This window comes from Salvelinus namaycush, chromosome 23 (assembly GCF_016432855.1).
Source record: "Salvelinus namaycush isolate Seneca chromosome 23, SaNama_1.0, whole genome shotgun sequence".
NCBI classification, from domain to species: Eukaryota; Metazoa; Chordata; class Actinopteri; order Salmoniformes; family Salmonidae; genus Salvelinus; species Salvelinus namaycush.
Genome location: NC_052329.1, coordinates 32,333,605 through 32,350,799, shown reverse-complemented (window position 1 = coordinate 32,350,799; position 17,195 = coordinate 32,333,605). Strand labels below are relative to the sequence as shown.

Here is a 17,195-nt window from a genome sequence, read left to right as displayed (position 1 = left end):
GCGTAGTTTAGCCTGCAGTAAGAATGTTGTCTATGGCTCTTAGACATGGTGTGTGTGTGTGTGTGTGTGTGTGTGTGAGTGTGTGTGTGTGTGTGTGTGTGTGTGTGTGTGTGTGTGTGTGTGTGTGTGTGTGTGTGTGTGTGTGTGTGTGTGTGTGTGTGCGTGCGTGCGTGCGTGTGTGTGCGTGCGTGCTACTCACTGTCACAGACGTACGGCTTGTCCCTGTCCTCAATGGTGCTGGGCTCTTGTCTCTTCCTCATACCCCCTACACCACAGGCCTGCAGCGAGAACACAGACGGGTGAACGGAGTTCACACTCTACACACACACACACCACACTCCTACACACCATAATCATCTGCTACTTTAACAGGTGCCCCCCTCTCTCTAATCACCCTTTCCTCAGACAGGCGGGGTTGATGACACCTAACAGGGAACTTCAAGCTCCAATGAACAACATGGCTGTTTGGATGACAGATACAGCGTTACAGCCTGCAGCGAGGCTTCACACAGGACGGAGAGAGAGAAGCCTTTCTCGTCTAATAAGAGTTATTTAGAATGCATCCATGTACGTGATCTGATAACTCACTGCATATCGAAATACTGTGTACTGCATCTAATGCCCACATGATTGTACTGTATCTAATGCCCGCACAATTCATACACTACTAACACACTTACAAAAATGACTTGTTTCCACCCTCCATCCCAAAATGTATGAATTGAGTATAGTGAACTGAGATACGAGTTGGTATCTGTTTTATCTTTAAAGCTGAGAGGGAAAAGAATATGGCTCCTTAGTACTCAGAGCACGGCTGCTACTGTACCGCTGACAGCCTGAGAGAAGAGGAGCGGGCAGGAGAGAGGAGAGGGGAGCCGAAAGGAGAGGAGAGGAGAGCCAGCCAGAGCAGAGGAGAGGAGAGGATCTAGAATGGATTAAGGAGCTGCCGATGCTTCCCTCTCACCCTCTCAGTACAGCAGGAGGAGAGAGAGGGCTTCCACGAGGAATTGATAGCACCACTTGAGAGGCTTGAGTTTGCATAACTTGCAGTGGGTCCTACGTACTAGACAAGAGAGTCAGCTAGCTCTCTGAAATGGAAAGGGAACTGGAAGGAGGGAGGGAGCCTGTGACTGTCCCATTCAGGGAGATGGATAAGTTCACTGGCTGTTTTATCTCCATTTGATTTGATTTGATTTGATTAATATCTCTTTTAGTCATCATTTGGACTAATCTTCCAAGCATCCTGAAACATTAAAATACACATTTATAATACGATCACATTTTCACATACAGTTGAAGTCTGAAGTTTACATACACCTCAGCCAAATACATTTAAACTCAGTTTTTCACAATTCCTGACATTTAATCCGAGTAAAAATTCCCTGTTTTAGGTCAGTAAAGATCACCACTTCATTTTAAGAATGTGAAATGTCAGAATAATAGTAGAGAGAATGATTTATTTCAGCTTTTATTTCTTTCCTCACATTCCCAGTGGGTCAGAAGTTTACATACACTCAATTAGTATTTGGTAGCATTGCCTTTAAATTGTTTAACTTGGGTCAAACGTTTCGGGTAGTCTTCCACAAGCTTCCCACAATAAGTTGGGTGAATTTTGGCCCATTCCTCCTGACAGAGCTGGTGTAACTGAGTCAGGTTTGTAGGCCTCCTTGCTCGCCCATGCTTTTTCAGTTCTGCCCACACATTTTCTATAGGATTGAGGTCAGGGCTTTGTGATGGCCACTCGAATACCTTGACTTTGTTGTCCTTAAGCCATTTTGCCACAACTTTGGAAGTATGTTTGGGGTCATTGTCCATTTGGAAGACCCATTTGCAACCAAGCTTTAACTTCCTGACTGATGTCTTGAGATGTTGCTTCAATATATCCACATAAGTTTCCATCCTCATGATGCCATCTATTTTGTGAAGTGCACCAGTCCCTCCTGCTGCAAAGCACCCCCACAACATGATGCTGCCACCCCCGTGCTTCACGGTTGGGGTGGTGTTCTTCAGCTTGCAAGCATCCCCCTTTTTCCTCCAAACATAACGATGGTCATTATGGCCAAACAGTTCTATTTTTGTTTCATCATACCAGACTACAATTCTCCAAAAAGTACAATCTTTCTCCCCATGTGAAGTTGCAAACCGTAGTCTGGCTTTTTTTATGGCGGTTTTGGAGCACTGGCTTCTTCCTTGCTGAGCGGCCTTTCAGGTTATGTCGATATAGGACTCCTTTTACTGTGGATATAGATACTTTTGTACCTGTTTCCTCCAGCATCTTCACAAGGTCCATTGCTGTTGTTCTGGGATTGATTTGCACTTTTCGCACCAAAGTACGTTCATCTCTAGGAGACAGAACGTGTCTCCTTCCTGAGCGATATGACGGTTGCGGGGTCCCCTGGTGTTTATACTTGCATACTATTGTTTGTACATACGAACGTGGTACCTTCAGGCATTTGGAAATTGCTCCCAAGGATGAACCAGACTTATGGAGGTCTTGGCTGATTTCTTTTGAATTTCCCATGATGTCAAGCAAAGAGGCACTGAGTTTAAAAGTAGGCCTTGAAATATATCCACAGGTACACCTCCAATTGACTCAAATGATGTCAATTAGACTATCAGAAGCTTCTAAAGCCATAACATCATTTTCTGGAATTTTCCAAGCTGTTTAAAGGCACAGTCAACTTAGTGTATGTAAACTTCTGACCCACTGGAACTGTGATACAGTGAATTATAAGTGAAATAATCTGTCTGAAAACAATTGTTGGAAAAATGACTTGTGTCATGTACAAAGTAGATGTCCTAACCGACTTGCCAGAACTATAGTTTGTTAACAAGAAATTTGTGGAGTTGTTGAAAGAATGTTTTAATGAATCCAACCTAAGTGTATGTAAACTTCCGACTTCAACTGTAGATGGTGGACAATCTATTCCTAGTATTTACTGAATGTCTGTCTCTTACCAACTGAATACTGTTGTGAATAGAGTTTGGCCGTTTTAAATGGTGTATATTATGAAATCAAATAAGCATGTTTATTTCAATTATCTTGTTGATTGATGACCAACCAACAGCATTGAGCATGACTACAACAGAATAACCATATCTCCACCTTAAAACAATCCTTAAATGGTATTTCTATAAGTTACTTATCTTGATAGATAACACTTTGTTAACGGGAAGTTGAAACAGAAGAGAGGATGTGTGAAATGAAAGTAACATTTCAAACACAGTAACATTTCAAATAGACAGGATGAGTGAAATTATAACATGAGTGAAATGTGAGAAGGAAGTTTAGTTGGACCAGATTTGGTATCCACGAGGATACACCCTGTGTCACGTTCCTGACCTGTTGTCTGTTGTTTTGTATGTGTTTAGTTGGTCAGGACGTGAGCTGGGTGGGAATTCTATGTTGTGTGTCTAGTTTGTCTGTTTCTATGTCAGCCTAGTGTGGGTTCTCAATCAGAGACAGATGGTAGTCGTTGTCTCTGATTGAGACTCATATATAGGAGGCTTGTTTTGTGTTGGGATTTTGTGGGTGTTTGTTACCTGTCTCAGTGTTTGTGTTCTGCACCAGATAGGTCTGTATCGGTTTTGCACATTTGTTATTTTGTAGGTTGTTTGTAGTGTTTCACTTGTGTTTGTATTAAACATGTTTAACACTAGCCGCGCTGCATTTTGGTCCTCTCCTTCACCCCTGGAAGAAAACCTTTACAGAAACACCCACCAAACCCGGACCAAGCAGCGTGGCAACGGGCAGCAGCAACAGCAGCAGCAGTACAAGGAGGAATGGACATGGGAGGAGATTCTGGACGGAGAAGGACCCTGGGCAGAGCCAGAGGAGTGTCGCCGTCCCAAAGCGGAGCTGGAGGCATCAAAAGCGGAGAGGCGGCATTATGAGGCGCTTGCAAGGCAGAGTGGCTGGAAACCCGAGAGGCTCACCCAAAAATTTCTTGGGGGGGGGCTAAAGGGGAGTGTGGCGAAGCCAGGTTGGATACCTGAGCCAACTCCCCGGGCTTACCGTGGAGTGAGAGGGCGTCGTACTGGTCAGACACCGTGTTATGCGGTAAAGCGCACGGTGTCCCCAGTACGCGTGCTTAGCCCAGTGCGGGCTATTCCACCTTGCCGCACTGGGAGGGCTAGGTTGGGCATCGAGCTGGATGTCATGAAGCCGGCCCAACGTATCTGGCCTCCAGTACGTCTCCTCGGGCCGGCGTACATGGCACCAGCCTTACAGGTGGTGTCCCCGGTTCGCCTGCATAGCCCAGTGCGGGTTGTTCCACCTCGCCGCACTGGCAGGGCTACGGGGACCATTCAACCTGGTAAGGTTGGAGAGGCTCGGTGCTCAAGAGCGCGTGTCCTCCTCACGGTCCGGTATATCCGGCGCCACCTTCCCGCCCCAGCCCAGTACCACCAGTGCCTACACCACGCACCAGGCTTCCAGTGCATCGCCAGAGCCCTGTTCCTCCTCCTCGCACTCGCCCTGAGGTGCGTGCCCTCAGCCCGGTACCTCCAGTTCCGGCACCACGCATCAGGCCTATAGTGCGTCTCAGCCGGCCAGAGTATGCCGTCTGCCCAGCGGTGCCTGAACTGCCCGTCTGTCCAGCGGCGCCTGAACTGCCCGTCTGTCCAGCGGCGCCTGAACTGCCCGTCTGCCCAACGCCGTCTGAACCGTCCGTCTGCCCAGCGCCGTCTGAGCCATCCGTCTGCCCAGCGCCGTCTGAGCCATCCGTCTGCCCAGCGCCGTCTGAGCCATCCGTCTGCCCAGCGCCGTCTGAGCCATCCGTCTGCCCAGCGCCGTCTGAGCCATCCGTCTGCCCAGCGCCGTCTGAGCCATCCGTCTGCCCAGCGCCGTCTGAGCCATCCGTCTGCCACGAGCCATTAGAGCCGCCCGTCTGTCCCGAGCCATTAGAGCCGTCCGTCAGTCAGGAGCCGCTAGAGCCGCCAGCCAGTCAGGAGCTGCCAGAGCCGCCAGCCAGTCAGGAGCTGCCAGAGACGCCAGCCAGTCAGGAGCTGCCAGAGACGCCAGCCAGTCAGGAGCTGCCAGAGACGCCAGCCAGTCAGGAGCTGCCAGAGACGCCAGCCAGTCAGGAGCTGCCAGAGACGCCAGCCAGTCAGGAGCTGCCAGAGACGCCAGCCAGTCAGGAGCTGCCAGAGACGCCAGCCAGTCAGGAGCTGCCAGATCTGCCCTACAGTCATGAGCTGCCCTACAGTCATGAGCTGCCCTACAGTCATGAGCTGCCCTACAGTCATGAGCTGCCCTTCAGTCATGAGCTGCCCTTCAGTCATGAGCTGCCCTCCAGTCATGAGCTGCCCTCCAGTCATGAGCTGCCCTCCAGTCATGAGCTGCCCTCCAGTCATGAGCTGCCCTCCAGTCATGAGCTGCCACTCAGTCCGGAGCTGCCACTCAGTCCGGAGCTGCCACTCAGTCCGGAGCTGCCACTCAGTCCGGAGCTGCCACTAGTCCGGAGTTGTCCCTCTGTCCTGAGCTACCTCTCTGTCCTGAGCTACCTCTCTGTCCTGAGCTACCTCTCTGTCCTGAGCTACCTCTTTGTCCTGAGCTACCTCTCTGTCCTGAGTTGTCTCCTCTATTGTAGAGGGGAGTTGGTGAAGGTTCCTGGACCATGGTCGGGGGCGAGGGTCGCCACTCAAGGGACGCTAAGGAGGTGGACAAAGACAATGGTGGAGTGGTGCCCTCGTCCACCGCCGGAGCCGCCACCGCGGACAGATGCCCACCCAGACCCTCCCCTTGAGTTTTAGGGGTGCGCCCGGAGTTCGCACCTTGAGGGGGGGGGGTTCTGTCACGTTCCTGACCTGTTGTCTGTTGTTTTGTATGTGTTTAGTTGGTCAGGACGTGAGCTGGGTGGGAATTCTATGTTGTGTGTCTAGTTTGTCTGTTTCTATGTCAGCCTAGTGTGGGTTCTCAATCAGAGACAGATGGTAGTCGTTGTCTCTGATTGAGACTCATATATAGGAGGCTTGTTTTGTGTTGGGATTTTGTGGGTGTTTGTTACCTGTCTCAGTGTTTGTGTTCTGCACCAGATAGGTCTGTATCGGTTTTGCACATTTGTTATTTTGTAGGTTGTTTGTAGTGTTTCACTTGTGTTTGTATTAAACATGTTTAACACTAGCCGCGCTGCATTTTGGTCCTCTCCTTCACCCCTGGAAGAAAACCTTTACACCCTGTACATGCAATGAAACTGCAAGCTGAAGTATCAGATCTTAACTCATAGCACTTGTGTATTTGCGAGAGGACAATGTTGCCCTTTGCAGTGCCAACAATACAGGGACAGTAGGTGGCTGTACGTTCCTGTGCGTTTCCCTTGTCTTACCCGTCCTTCGCGGTTCTTGCGGTTCTTGCGTTTGGGGACGTCCTCTTCCATCTCCTCCGCTTCCAGTTCATGGGGGAAATCACCGACCAGCAGCTTCTGGAGCAGCAAACACACCAGAACATCAGAGGAGATATCAGCAAGGAGGAGCTCCAGGGAGTGCTGAAGCTCTCTCCAGAATAAGCCTAGCACCCCATTAGCCCCCACAATAAAGAATGCTCAGCTACCCCAGTGAGTTCCTGCTGCTGCTCCAGGGAGGGCTGAAGCTCTCTCCAGAATAAGCCTAGCACCCCATTAGCCCCCACAATAAAGAATGCTCAGCTACCCCAGTGAGTTCCTGCTGCTGCTCCAGGGAGGGCTGAAGCTCTCTCCAGAATAAGCCTAGCACCCCATTAGCCCCCACAATAAAGAATGCTCAGCTACCCCAGTGAGTTCCTGCTGCTGCTCCAGGGAGGGCTGAAGCTCTCTCCAGAATAAGCCTAGCACCCCATTAGCCCCCACAATAAAGAATGCTCAGCTACCCCAGTGAGTTCCTGCTGCTGCTCCAGGGAGGGCTGAAGCACTCTCCAGAATAAGCCTAGCACCCCATTAGCCCCCACAATAAAGAATGCTCAGCTACCCCAGTGAGTTCCTGCTGCTGCAACTGGATAACAGTACAATATAACAGGGACTAGGTCATACATGGGATACAAACAAATAGAGAGATACAGAGAGAGAGCGAGAGAGAGAGAGAGAGAGACATGCAGAATTCTGCAAAAACATCCTCCCTGTATAACGTAAAACACCAAATAAAGCATGCAGAGCACAATCAGGCCGATTCCCGCTAATTATCAAAATCCAGAAAAGAGCCGTTAAATTCTACAACCACCTAAAAGGAAGCGATTCCAAAACCTTCCCTAACAAAGCCATCACCTACAGAGAGATGAACCTGGAGAAGAGTCCCCTAAGAAAGCTGGTCTTGGGACCCTGTTCACAAACACAAACACACCCCACAGAGCCCCAGGACAGCAACACAATTAGACCCAACCAAGTCAACAAACACAAATTGGAAGGAATTAACAAAAAAACAGAGCAAACTAGAATGCTATTTGGCACTAAACAGAGTACACAGTGGCAGAATACCTGACCACTGTGACTGACCCAAAATGAAGGAAAGCTTTGACTATGTACAGACTCAGTGAGCATAGCCTTGCTATTGAGAAAGGCCGCCATAGGCGGAGAAGACAGGCTATGTGCACACTGCCCACAAAATTAGGTGGAAACTGAGCTTCCTAACCTCCTGCCAAATGTATGACCATATTAGAGACACATATTTCCCTAAGATTACACAGACCCACAAAGAATCCAATTTCGATAAATTCCCATATCTACTGGGTGAAATACCACAGTGTGCATCACAGCAGCAATATGTGTGACCTGTTGCCACAAGAAAAGGGCAACCAGTGAAGAACAAACACCATTGTAAATACAACACATATTTATGTTTATTGATTTTCCCTTTTGTACTTTAACTATTTGCACATCGTTATAACACTGTACATAGCCATAATATGACATTTGAAATGTGTCTATTCCTTTGAAACTTTTGTGAGTGTAATGTTTACTGTTCATTTTGAATTGTTTATTTAAATGTTGTTTATTATTTATTTCATTTGCTTTGGCAATGCAAACATATGTTTCCCATGCCAATAAAACCCTTTGAATTGAATTGACAGAGACAAAGAGACAGACAGAGACAGAGAGAGATAAAGTAAGCCCAAAGGACAATCATTCCATTAGACCAGTAAGGGTGGCCTTCCCTCCTTTTAACACAAACATCCCCCCTGTTACAGCTGCTAGTGACCAGGAGAACACTGTGCTGTTATTCATTCCCTCCTAAAACGTAGGAGTGAAAGAAACACTTCCTCTCATCGGCAAAACAAGACGCAACATATTCCGCAAATAAAAAGTACAACACGAGTCTGTGAAAGAGAGGTGACAAAAAAACAAGTGTCACAAAAGAACAAACTCTAAAATGAGCATATGGAGAGAAGCTGTAATGGAAGAGGAAACCAAAGCCCTCCTCTGTTAGCTTCCTGCTGGATACGGCAGCTAGGCGAGGCCCAGGTTCAGAGGCCTACCCACAGTGGAGCCCTGGGCCTGCTGCGTGGGACATTTATTGAAGTGCTAATTGGCTAATTGTCGACCTTAGGGAAGGAAGACTGTCACGTCTGGAGCAGGTGGGGTAGGGACTGGAGATAGAGCTCACAGAGAGGAGATTACAGCTCATCCGGAAGAGGAAGCAGGCAGGCAGGCAAGCACGCACACACGCACGCACACACACACACACACACACACACACACACACACACACACACACACACACACACACACACACACACACACACACACACACACACACACACACACACACACACACACACACACACACACACACACACACACACACATCAATGCTCTCTCTTTCCATCCCTCCAAAACACACACTTTCTCTGGGGAGGAGGAGAGGAACTGTGCCAGTGGGGGTGTGTCATGGCTGCAGGGGATGTGTCACTGCCAACCAGAGTCACTGATACTACACACAGGGCCATGAGAGGGAGGCAGAGAGAGAGAAAGAAAGGCATCGAGAGAGTGGGAGAGAGAGAGAACCAGAGAGGGAGAGAGAGAACCAGAGAGGGAGAGAGAGAACCAGAGAGGGAGAGAGAGAACCAGAGAGGGAGAGAGAGAACCAGAGAGGGAGAGAGAGAACCAGAGAGGGAGAGAGAGAACCAGAGAGGGAGAGAGAGAACCAGAGAGGGATAGGCCGAGAGAGGAGAAGAAACTACACAGCAACTCCAAGGTGAAGAAGTAGAGGAATGGGTCAGAGGGCTCCAAGAGAGCATGACAAAGGGAAACTAGAACTTGCGTACTTGTGTGTATGTGTGTGTGTGTGTGTGTGTGTGTGTGTGTGTGTGTGTGTGTGTGTGTGTGTGTGTGTGTGTGTGTGTGTGTGTGTGTGTGTGTGTGTGTGTGTGTGTGTGTGTGGGCGACCATGAGTGATTCTAAGCTCCTCTTACCTGGCACTCGCTCATAGGTTCCTCTTCCTTGGTCTCCACCTTCTTGTCCAGAGTCTCTCCACTGAGCAGTGATTCCAACACCGGCCCCTCCGGCAAGCCCCCCTCCTTCTTCAGAGACGCCTCGTAGTCTGAACACACACACACACACCATACCGTACGTTACAGTAACACTCCCCTGCTAATACATGTTAGAATTCATTCCCAGCTACCACTTTGCCCTGACAGACTAACACAACAATACAAGTACAGCTACAGTACACCACAGGAGGCTGTTGAGGGGAGGACGGCTCATAATAATGTCTAGAACGGAGCCAATGGAATGGCATCAAACACCTGGAAACCATGTTTTTTATGTATTTGGTACCATTCCACTTTTTCCACTGAAGCAATTACCAAGAGCCCGTTCTCCCCAATTAAAAAGCCACCAGCCTCCTGTGGTTTTTCTCTGTCATTCTACGGCCTCCTCATCCTCCTTTCCAGTTCTCTTGTCTCTTACCGATCTTAAACTCGATGGGTCCGAGGCGCGGGTCCTCCAGAATGTTTAGCCGTCTCTTCTTGCGCCAGCAGCGGGCAGGGTAAGTATATAACTGTCCTGGGGCCAAACCTGGGGGCCAATCAAAGAACAATGCAACAAGTCGTGAAAAACTGCTAATGCAGACTAAACTATAATGAAGGGGTTAAGGTGATGATGTTATCCACTTTAAATAGAAGGGACATGTTCGTTTTTTGTGCAAAGAGAAATCCTAAGCTTTTATGGTCTCTGTGCTTGACAAACCTATACCTCCATCAGTCTCTGTGCTTGACAAACCTATACCTCCATCAGTCTCTGTGATTGACAAACCTATACCTCCATCGGTCTCTGTGCTTGACAAACCATTACCTCCAATTGTCTCTGTGCTTGACAAACCTATACCTCCATCGGTCTCTGTGCTTGACAAACCTATACCTCCATCAGTCTCTGTGATTGACAAACCTATACCTCCATCGGTCTCTATGCTTGACAAACCTATACCTCCATCAGTCTCTGTGCTTGACAAACCTATACCTCCATCGGTCTCTGTGCTTGACAAACATATACCTCCATCAGTCTCTGTGCTTGACAAACCTATACCTCCATCGGTCTCTGTGCTTGACAAACATATACCTCCATCAGTCTCTGTGCTTGACAAACCTGTACCTCCATCAGTCTCTGTGCTTGACAAACATATACCTCCATCTGTCTCTGTGCTTGACAAACCTATACCTCCATCAGTCTCTGTGCTTGACAAACCTATACCTCCATCAGTCTCTGTGCTTGACAAACCTATACCTCCATCAGTCTCTGTGATTGACAAACCTATACCTCCATCGGTCTCTGTGCTTGACAAACCTATACCTCCATCAGTCTCTGTGCTTGACAAACCTATACCTCCATCAGTCTCTGTGATTGACAAACCTATACCTCCATCGGTCTCTGTGCTTGACAAACTTATACCTCCATCAGTCTCTGTGCTTGACAAACCTATACCTCCATCAGTCTCTGTGCTTGACAAACCTATACCTCCATCAGTCTCTGTGCTTGACAAACATATACCTCCATCAGTCTCTGTGCTTGACAAACCTATACCTTCATCAGTCTCTGTGCTTGACAAACATATACCTACATCGGTCTCTGTGCTTGACAAACCTATACCTCCATCGGTCTCTGTGCTTGACAAACCTATACCTCCATCAGTCTCTGTGCTTGACAAACCTGTACCTCCATCAGTCTCTGTGCTTGACAAACATATACCTCCATCTGTCTCTGTGCTTGACAAACCTATACCTCCATCAGTCTCTGTGCTTGACAAACCTATACCTCCATCAGTCTCTGTGCTTGACAAACCTATACCTCCATCAGTCTCTGTGATTGACAAACCTATACCTCCATCGGTCTCTGTGCTTGACAAACCATTACCTCCATCAGTCTCTGTGCTTGACAAACCTATACCTCCATCGGTCTCTGTGCTTGACAAACCTATACCTCCATCAGTCTCTGTGATTGACAAACCTATACCTCCATCGGTCTCTATGCTTGACAAACCTATACCTCCATCAGTCTCTGTGATTGACAAACCTATACCTCCATCGGTCTCTGTGCTTGACAAACTTATACCTCCATCAGTCTCTGTGCTTGACAAACCTATACCTCCATCAGTCTCTGTGCTTGACAAACCTATACCTCCATCAGTCTCTGTGCTTGACAAACATATACCTCCATCAGTCTCTGTGCTTGACAAACCTATACCTTCATCAGTCTCTGTGCTTGACAAACATATACCTACATCGGTCTCTGTGCTTGACAAACCTATACCTCCATCGGTCTCTGTGCTTGACAAACCTATACCTCCATCGGTCTCTGTGCTTGACAAACCTATACCTCCATCGGTCTCTGTGCTTGACAAACATATACCTCCATCAGTCTCTGTGCTTGACAAACGTCTACCTCCATCAGTCTCTGTGCTTGACAAACCTATACCTCCATCAGTCTCTATGCTTGACAAACCTATACCTCCATCAGTCTCTGTGTTTGACAAACATATACCTCCATCGGTCTCTATGCTTGACAAACCTATACCTCCATCAGTCTATGTGCTTGACAAACCTGTACCTCCATCAGTCTCTGTGCTTGACAAACATATACCTCCATCTGTCTCTGTGCTTGACAAACCTATACCTCCATCAGTCTCTGTGCTTGACAAACCTATACCTCCATCAGTCTCTGTGCTTGACAAACCTATACCTCCATCAGTCTCTGTGATTGACAAACCTATACCTCCATCGGTCTCTGTGCTTGACAAACCATTACCTCCATCAGTCTCTGTGCTTGACAAACCTATACCTCCATCGGTCTCTATGCTTGACAAACCTATACCTCCATCAGTCTCTGTGCTTGACAAACCTATACCTCCATCGGTCTCTGTGCTTGACAAACATATACCTCCATCAGTCTCTGTGCTTGACAAACCTATACCTCCATCGGTCTCTGTGCTTGACAAACATATACCTCCATCAGTCTCTGTGCTTGACAAACCTGTACCTCCATCAGTCTCTGTGCTTGACAAACATATACCTCCATCTGTCTCTGTGCTTGACAAACCTATACCTTCATCAGTCTCTGTGCTTGACAAACATATACCTACATCGGTCTCTGTGCTTGACAAACCTATACCTCCATCGGTCTCTGTGCTTGACAAACCTATACCTCCATCGGTCTCTGTGCTTGACAAACCTATACCTCCATCGGTCTCTGTGCTTGACAAACATATACCTCCATCAGTCTCTGTGCTTGACAAACGTCTACCTCCATCAGTCTCTGTGCTTGACAAACCTATACCTCCATCAGTCTCTATGCTTGACAAACCTATACCTCCATCAGTCTCTGTGCTTGACAAACATATACCTCCATCAGTCTCTGTGCTTGACAAACCTATACCTCCATCAGTCTCTGTGCTTGACAAACCTATACCTCCATCAGTCTCTGTGATTGACAAACCTATACCTCCATCAGTCTCTGTGCTTGACAAACCTATACCTCCATCAGTCTCTGTGATTGACAAACCTATACCTCCATCGGTCTCTGTGCTTGACAAACCTATACCTCCATCAGTCTCTGTGCTTGACAAACCTATACCTCCATCAGTCTCTGTGCTTGACAAACCTATACCTCCATCAGTCTCTGTGCTTGACAAACCTATACCTCCATCAGTCTCTGTGCTTGACAAACCTATACCTCCACCAGTCTCTGTGCTTTACAAACCTATACCTCCTTCAGTCTCTGTGCTTGACAAACCTATACCTCCATCAGTCTCTGTGCTTGACAAACCTATACCTCCATCAGTCTCTGTGCTTGACAAACCTATACCTCCATCAGTCTCTGTGCTTGACAAACCTATACCTCCATCAGTCTCTGTGCTTGACAAACATATACCTCCATCAGTCTCTGTGCTTGACAAACCTATACCTCCATCAGTCTCTGTGCTTGACAAACATATACCTCCATCAGTCTCTGTGCTTGACAAACCTATACCTCCATCAGTCTCTGTGCTTGACAAACCTATACCTCCATCAGTCTCTGTTCTTGACAAACCTATACCTCCATCAGTCTCTGTGCTTGACAAACCTATACCTCCATCAGTCTCTGTGCTTGACAAACCTATACCTCCATCAGTCTCTATGCTTGAAAAACCTATACCTCCATCAGTCTCTGTGCTTGACAAACCTATACCTCCATCAGTCTCTGTTCTTGACAAACCTATACCTCCATCAGTCTCTGTGCTTGACAAACCTATACCTCCATCAGTCTCTGTGCTTGACAAACCTATACCTCCATCAGTCTCTGTTCTTGACAAACCTATACCTCCATCAGTCTCTGTGCTTGACAAACATATACCTCCATCAGTCTCTGTGCTTGACAAACCTATACCTCCATCAGTCTCTGTGATTGACAAACCTATACCTCCATCAGTCTCTGTGATTGACAAACCTATACCTCCATCAGTCTCTGTGCTTGACAAACCTATACCTCCATCGGTCTCTGTGATTGACAAACCTATACCTCCATCGGTCTCTGTGCTTGACAAACCTATACCTCCATCAGTCTCTGTGCTTGACAAACCTATACCTCCATCAGTCTATGTGCTTGACAAACCTGTACCTCCATCAGTCTCTGTGCTTGACAAACATATACCTCCATCTGTCTCTGTGCTTGACAAACCTATACCTCCATCAGTCTCTGTGCTTGACAAACGTCTACCTCCATCAGTCTCTGTGCTTGACAAACCTATACCTCCATCAGTCTCTATGCTTGACAAACCTATACCTCCATCAGTCTCTGTGTTTGACAAACATATACCTCCATCAGTCTCTGTGCTTGACAAACCTATACCTCCATCAGTCTCTGTGCTTGACAAACCTGTACCTCCATCAGTCTCTGTGCTTGACAAACATATACCTCCATCTGTCTCTGTGCTTGACAAACCTATACCTCCATCAGTCTCTGTGCTTGACAAACCTATACCTCCATCAGTCTCTGTGCTTGACAAACCTATACCTCCATCAGTCTCTGTGATTGACAAACCTATACCTCCATCGGTCTCTGTGCTTGACAAACCATTACCTCCATCAGTCTCTGTGCTTGACAAACCTATACCTCCATCGGTCTCTATGCTTGACAAACCTATACCTCCATCAGTCTCTGTGCTTGACAAACCTATACCTCCATCGGTCTCTGTGCTTGACAAACATATACCTCCATCAGTCTCTGTGCTTGACAAACCTATACCTCCATCGGTCTCTGTGCTTGACAAACATATACCTCCATCAGTCTCTGTGCTTGACAAACCTGTACCTCCATCAGTCTCTGTGCTTGACAAACATATACCTCCATCTGTCTCTGTGCTTGACAAACCTATACCTTCATCAGTCTCTGTGCTTGACAAACATATACCTACATCGGTCTCTGTGCTTGACAAACCTATACCTCCATCGGTCTCTGTGCTTGACAAACCTATACCTCCATCGGTCTCTGTGCTTGACAAACCTATACCTCCATCGGTCTCTGTGCTTGACAAACATATACCTCCATCAGTCTCTGTGCTTGACAAACGTCTACCTCCATCAGTCTCTGTGCTTGAAAAACCTATACCTCCATCAGTCTCTATGCTTGACAAACCTATACCTCCATCAGTCTCTGTGCTTGACAAACATATACCTCCATCAGTCTCTGTGCTTGACAAACCTATACCTCCATCAGTCTCTGTGCTTGACAAACCTATACCTCCATCAGTCTCTGTGATTGACAAACCTATACCTCCATCAGTCTCTGTGCTTGACAAACCTATACCTCCATCAGTCTCTGTGATTGACAAACCTATACCTCCATCGGTCTCTGTGCTTGACAAACCTATACCTCCATCAGTCTCTGTGCTTGACAAACCTATACCTCCATCAGTCTCTGTGCTTGACAAACCTATACCTCCATCAGTCTCTGTGCTTGACAAACCTATACCTCCATCAGTCTCTGTGCTTGACAAACCTATACCTCCACCAGTCTCTGTGCTTTACAAACCTATACCTCCTTCAGTCTCTGTGCTTGACAAACCTATACCTCCATCAGTCTCTGTGCTTGACAAACCTATACCTCCATCAGTCTCTGTGCTTGACAAACCTATACCTCCATCAGTCTCTGTGCTTGACAAACCTATACCTCCATCAGTCTCTGTGCTTGACAAACATATACCTCCATCAGTCTCTGTGCTTGACAAACCTATACCTCCATCAGTCTCTGTGCTTGAAAAACCTATACCTCCATCAGTCTCTGTGCTTGACAAACCTATACCTCCATCAGTCTCTGTTCTTGACAAACCTATACCTCCATCAGTCTCTGTGCTTGACAAACCTATACCTCCATCAGTCTCTGTGCTTGACAAACCTATACCTCCATCAGTCTCTGTGCTTGACAAACCTATACCTCCATCAGTCTCTGTGCTTGACAAACCTATACCTCCATCAGTCTCTGTGCTTGACAAACCTATACCTCCATCGGTCTCTGTGCTTGACAAACCTATACCTCCATCGGTCTCTGTGCTTGACAAACCTATACCTCCATCAGTCTCTGTGCTTGACAAACATATACCTCCATCAGTCTCTGTGCTTGACAAACCTATACCTCCATCAGTCTCTGTGCTTGACAAACCTATACCTCCATCAGTCTCTGTTCTTGACAAACCTATATCCTCCATCAGTCCTCTGTGCTTGACAAACCTATACCTCCATCAGTCTCTGTGCTTGACAAACCTATACCTCCATCAGTCTCTGTGCATTGACAAACATATACCTTCCATCAGGTCTCTGTGCCTGACAAACCTATACCTCCATCAGTCTCGGCTTGACAAAACCTATACCCTCCATCAGTCTCTGTGATTGGACAAACCTGTAATACATCCGTCCTGTGCTGACAACCTATACCATCCATCAGTCTCTGATGATTGACAACACCTATACCTCCATCAGGCTCTGTGCTTGACATAACATATACCTCCATCAGGTCTCTGGGCTTCGACAAAAACCTATACCTCCCATCAGTCTCTGTGCTTGACAAACATATACCTCCATTAGGTCTCTGTGCTTGACAAACCTATACCTCCATCAGTCCTCTGTGCTTGACAAACCTATACCTCCATCAGTCTCTGTGCTTGACAAACCTATACCTCCATCAGTCTCTGTTATTGGACAAACCTATACCTCCATCAGTCTCTGTGATTGACAAACCTATACCTCCATCGGTCTCTGTGCTTGACAAACATATACCTCCATCAGTCTCTGTGCTTGACAAACTTACCTCCATCAGTCTCTGTGCTTGACAAACCTATACCTCCTCAGTCTCTGTGCTTGACAAACCTATACCTCCATCAGTCTCTGTGCTTGACAAACATATACCTCCATCAGTCTCTGTGCTTGACAAACCTATACCTCCATCAGTCTCTGTGCTCATCCCGAGGTCCTCTGAGAAACCCACAGCCAGACACAGAGAGAGACAGAAGAATGATACTGTACTTTGGAAAAACAGATGCTCCATCTTCATGTTCTCACTGTAGAGTGTGGATAATGCATTGTCGATGTGTGGGTCCTGAAGTGAAATGACCTAGGTTAACAGGGCTCTGTGTCTCTCTCTTGCCTCCCTGTGCCCATTGTGTGCCACCCTGTCTGTGCCAGTCTGGGCGAGGAGTTCTACAGAGAGGCCATCGAGCACTGCCGCAGCTACAATGCCCGCCTGTGTGCTGAGCGCTCCATGCGC

At 47.4% G+C, this 17,195-nt stretch overlaps 1 protein-coding gene across 1 annotated transcript in view; it reads right to left on the bottom strand.

Annotated features, from left to right (window-relative positions):
• The window catches only part of LOC120018643 (zinc finger protein neuro-d4-like), a 39,739-nt gene extending 22,847 nt beyond the window's left edge, over window positions 1-16,892 (bottom strand). The window contains exons 1-5 of the mRNA XM_038961843.1: window positions 16,871-16,892; window positions 9,876-9,983; window positions 9,380-9,507; window positions 6,327-6,422; window positions 200-278 (exon numbers count right to left, since the gene is read on the bottom strand). Of these exons, the coding sequence (XP_038817771.1) occupies window positions 200-278; window positions 6,327-6,422; window positions 9,380-9,507; window positions 9,876-9,983; window positions 16,871-16,892 (433 nt within the window). The remainder of the gene's footprint in view (window positions 1-199; window positions 279-6,326; window positions 6,423-9,379; window positions 9,508-9,875; window positions 9,984-16,870) is intronic.
• Window positions 16,893-17,195: the final 303 nt, after the last annotated feature.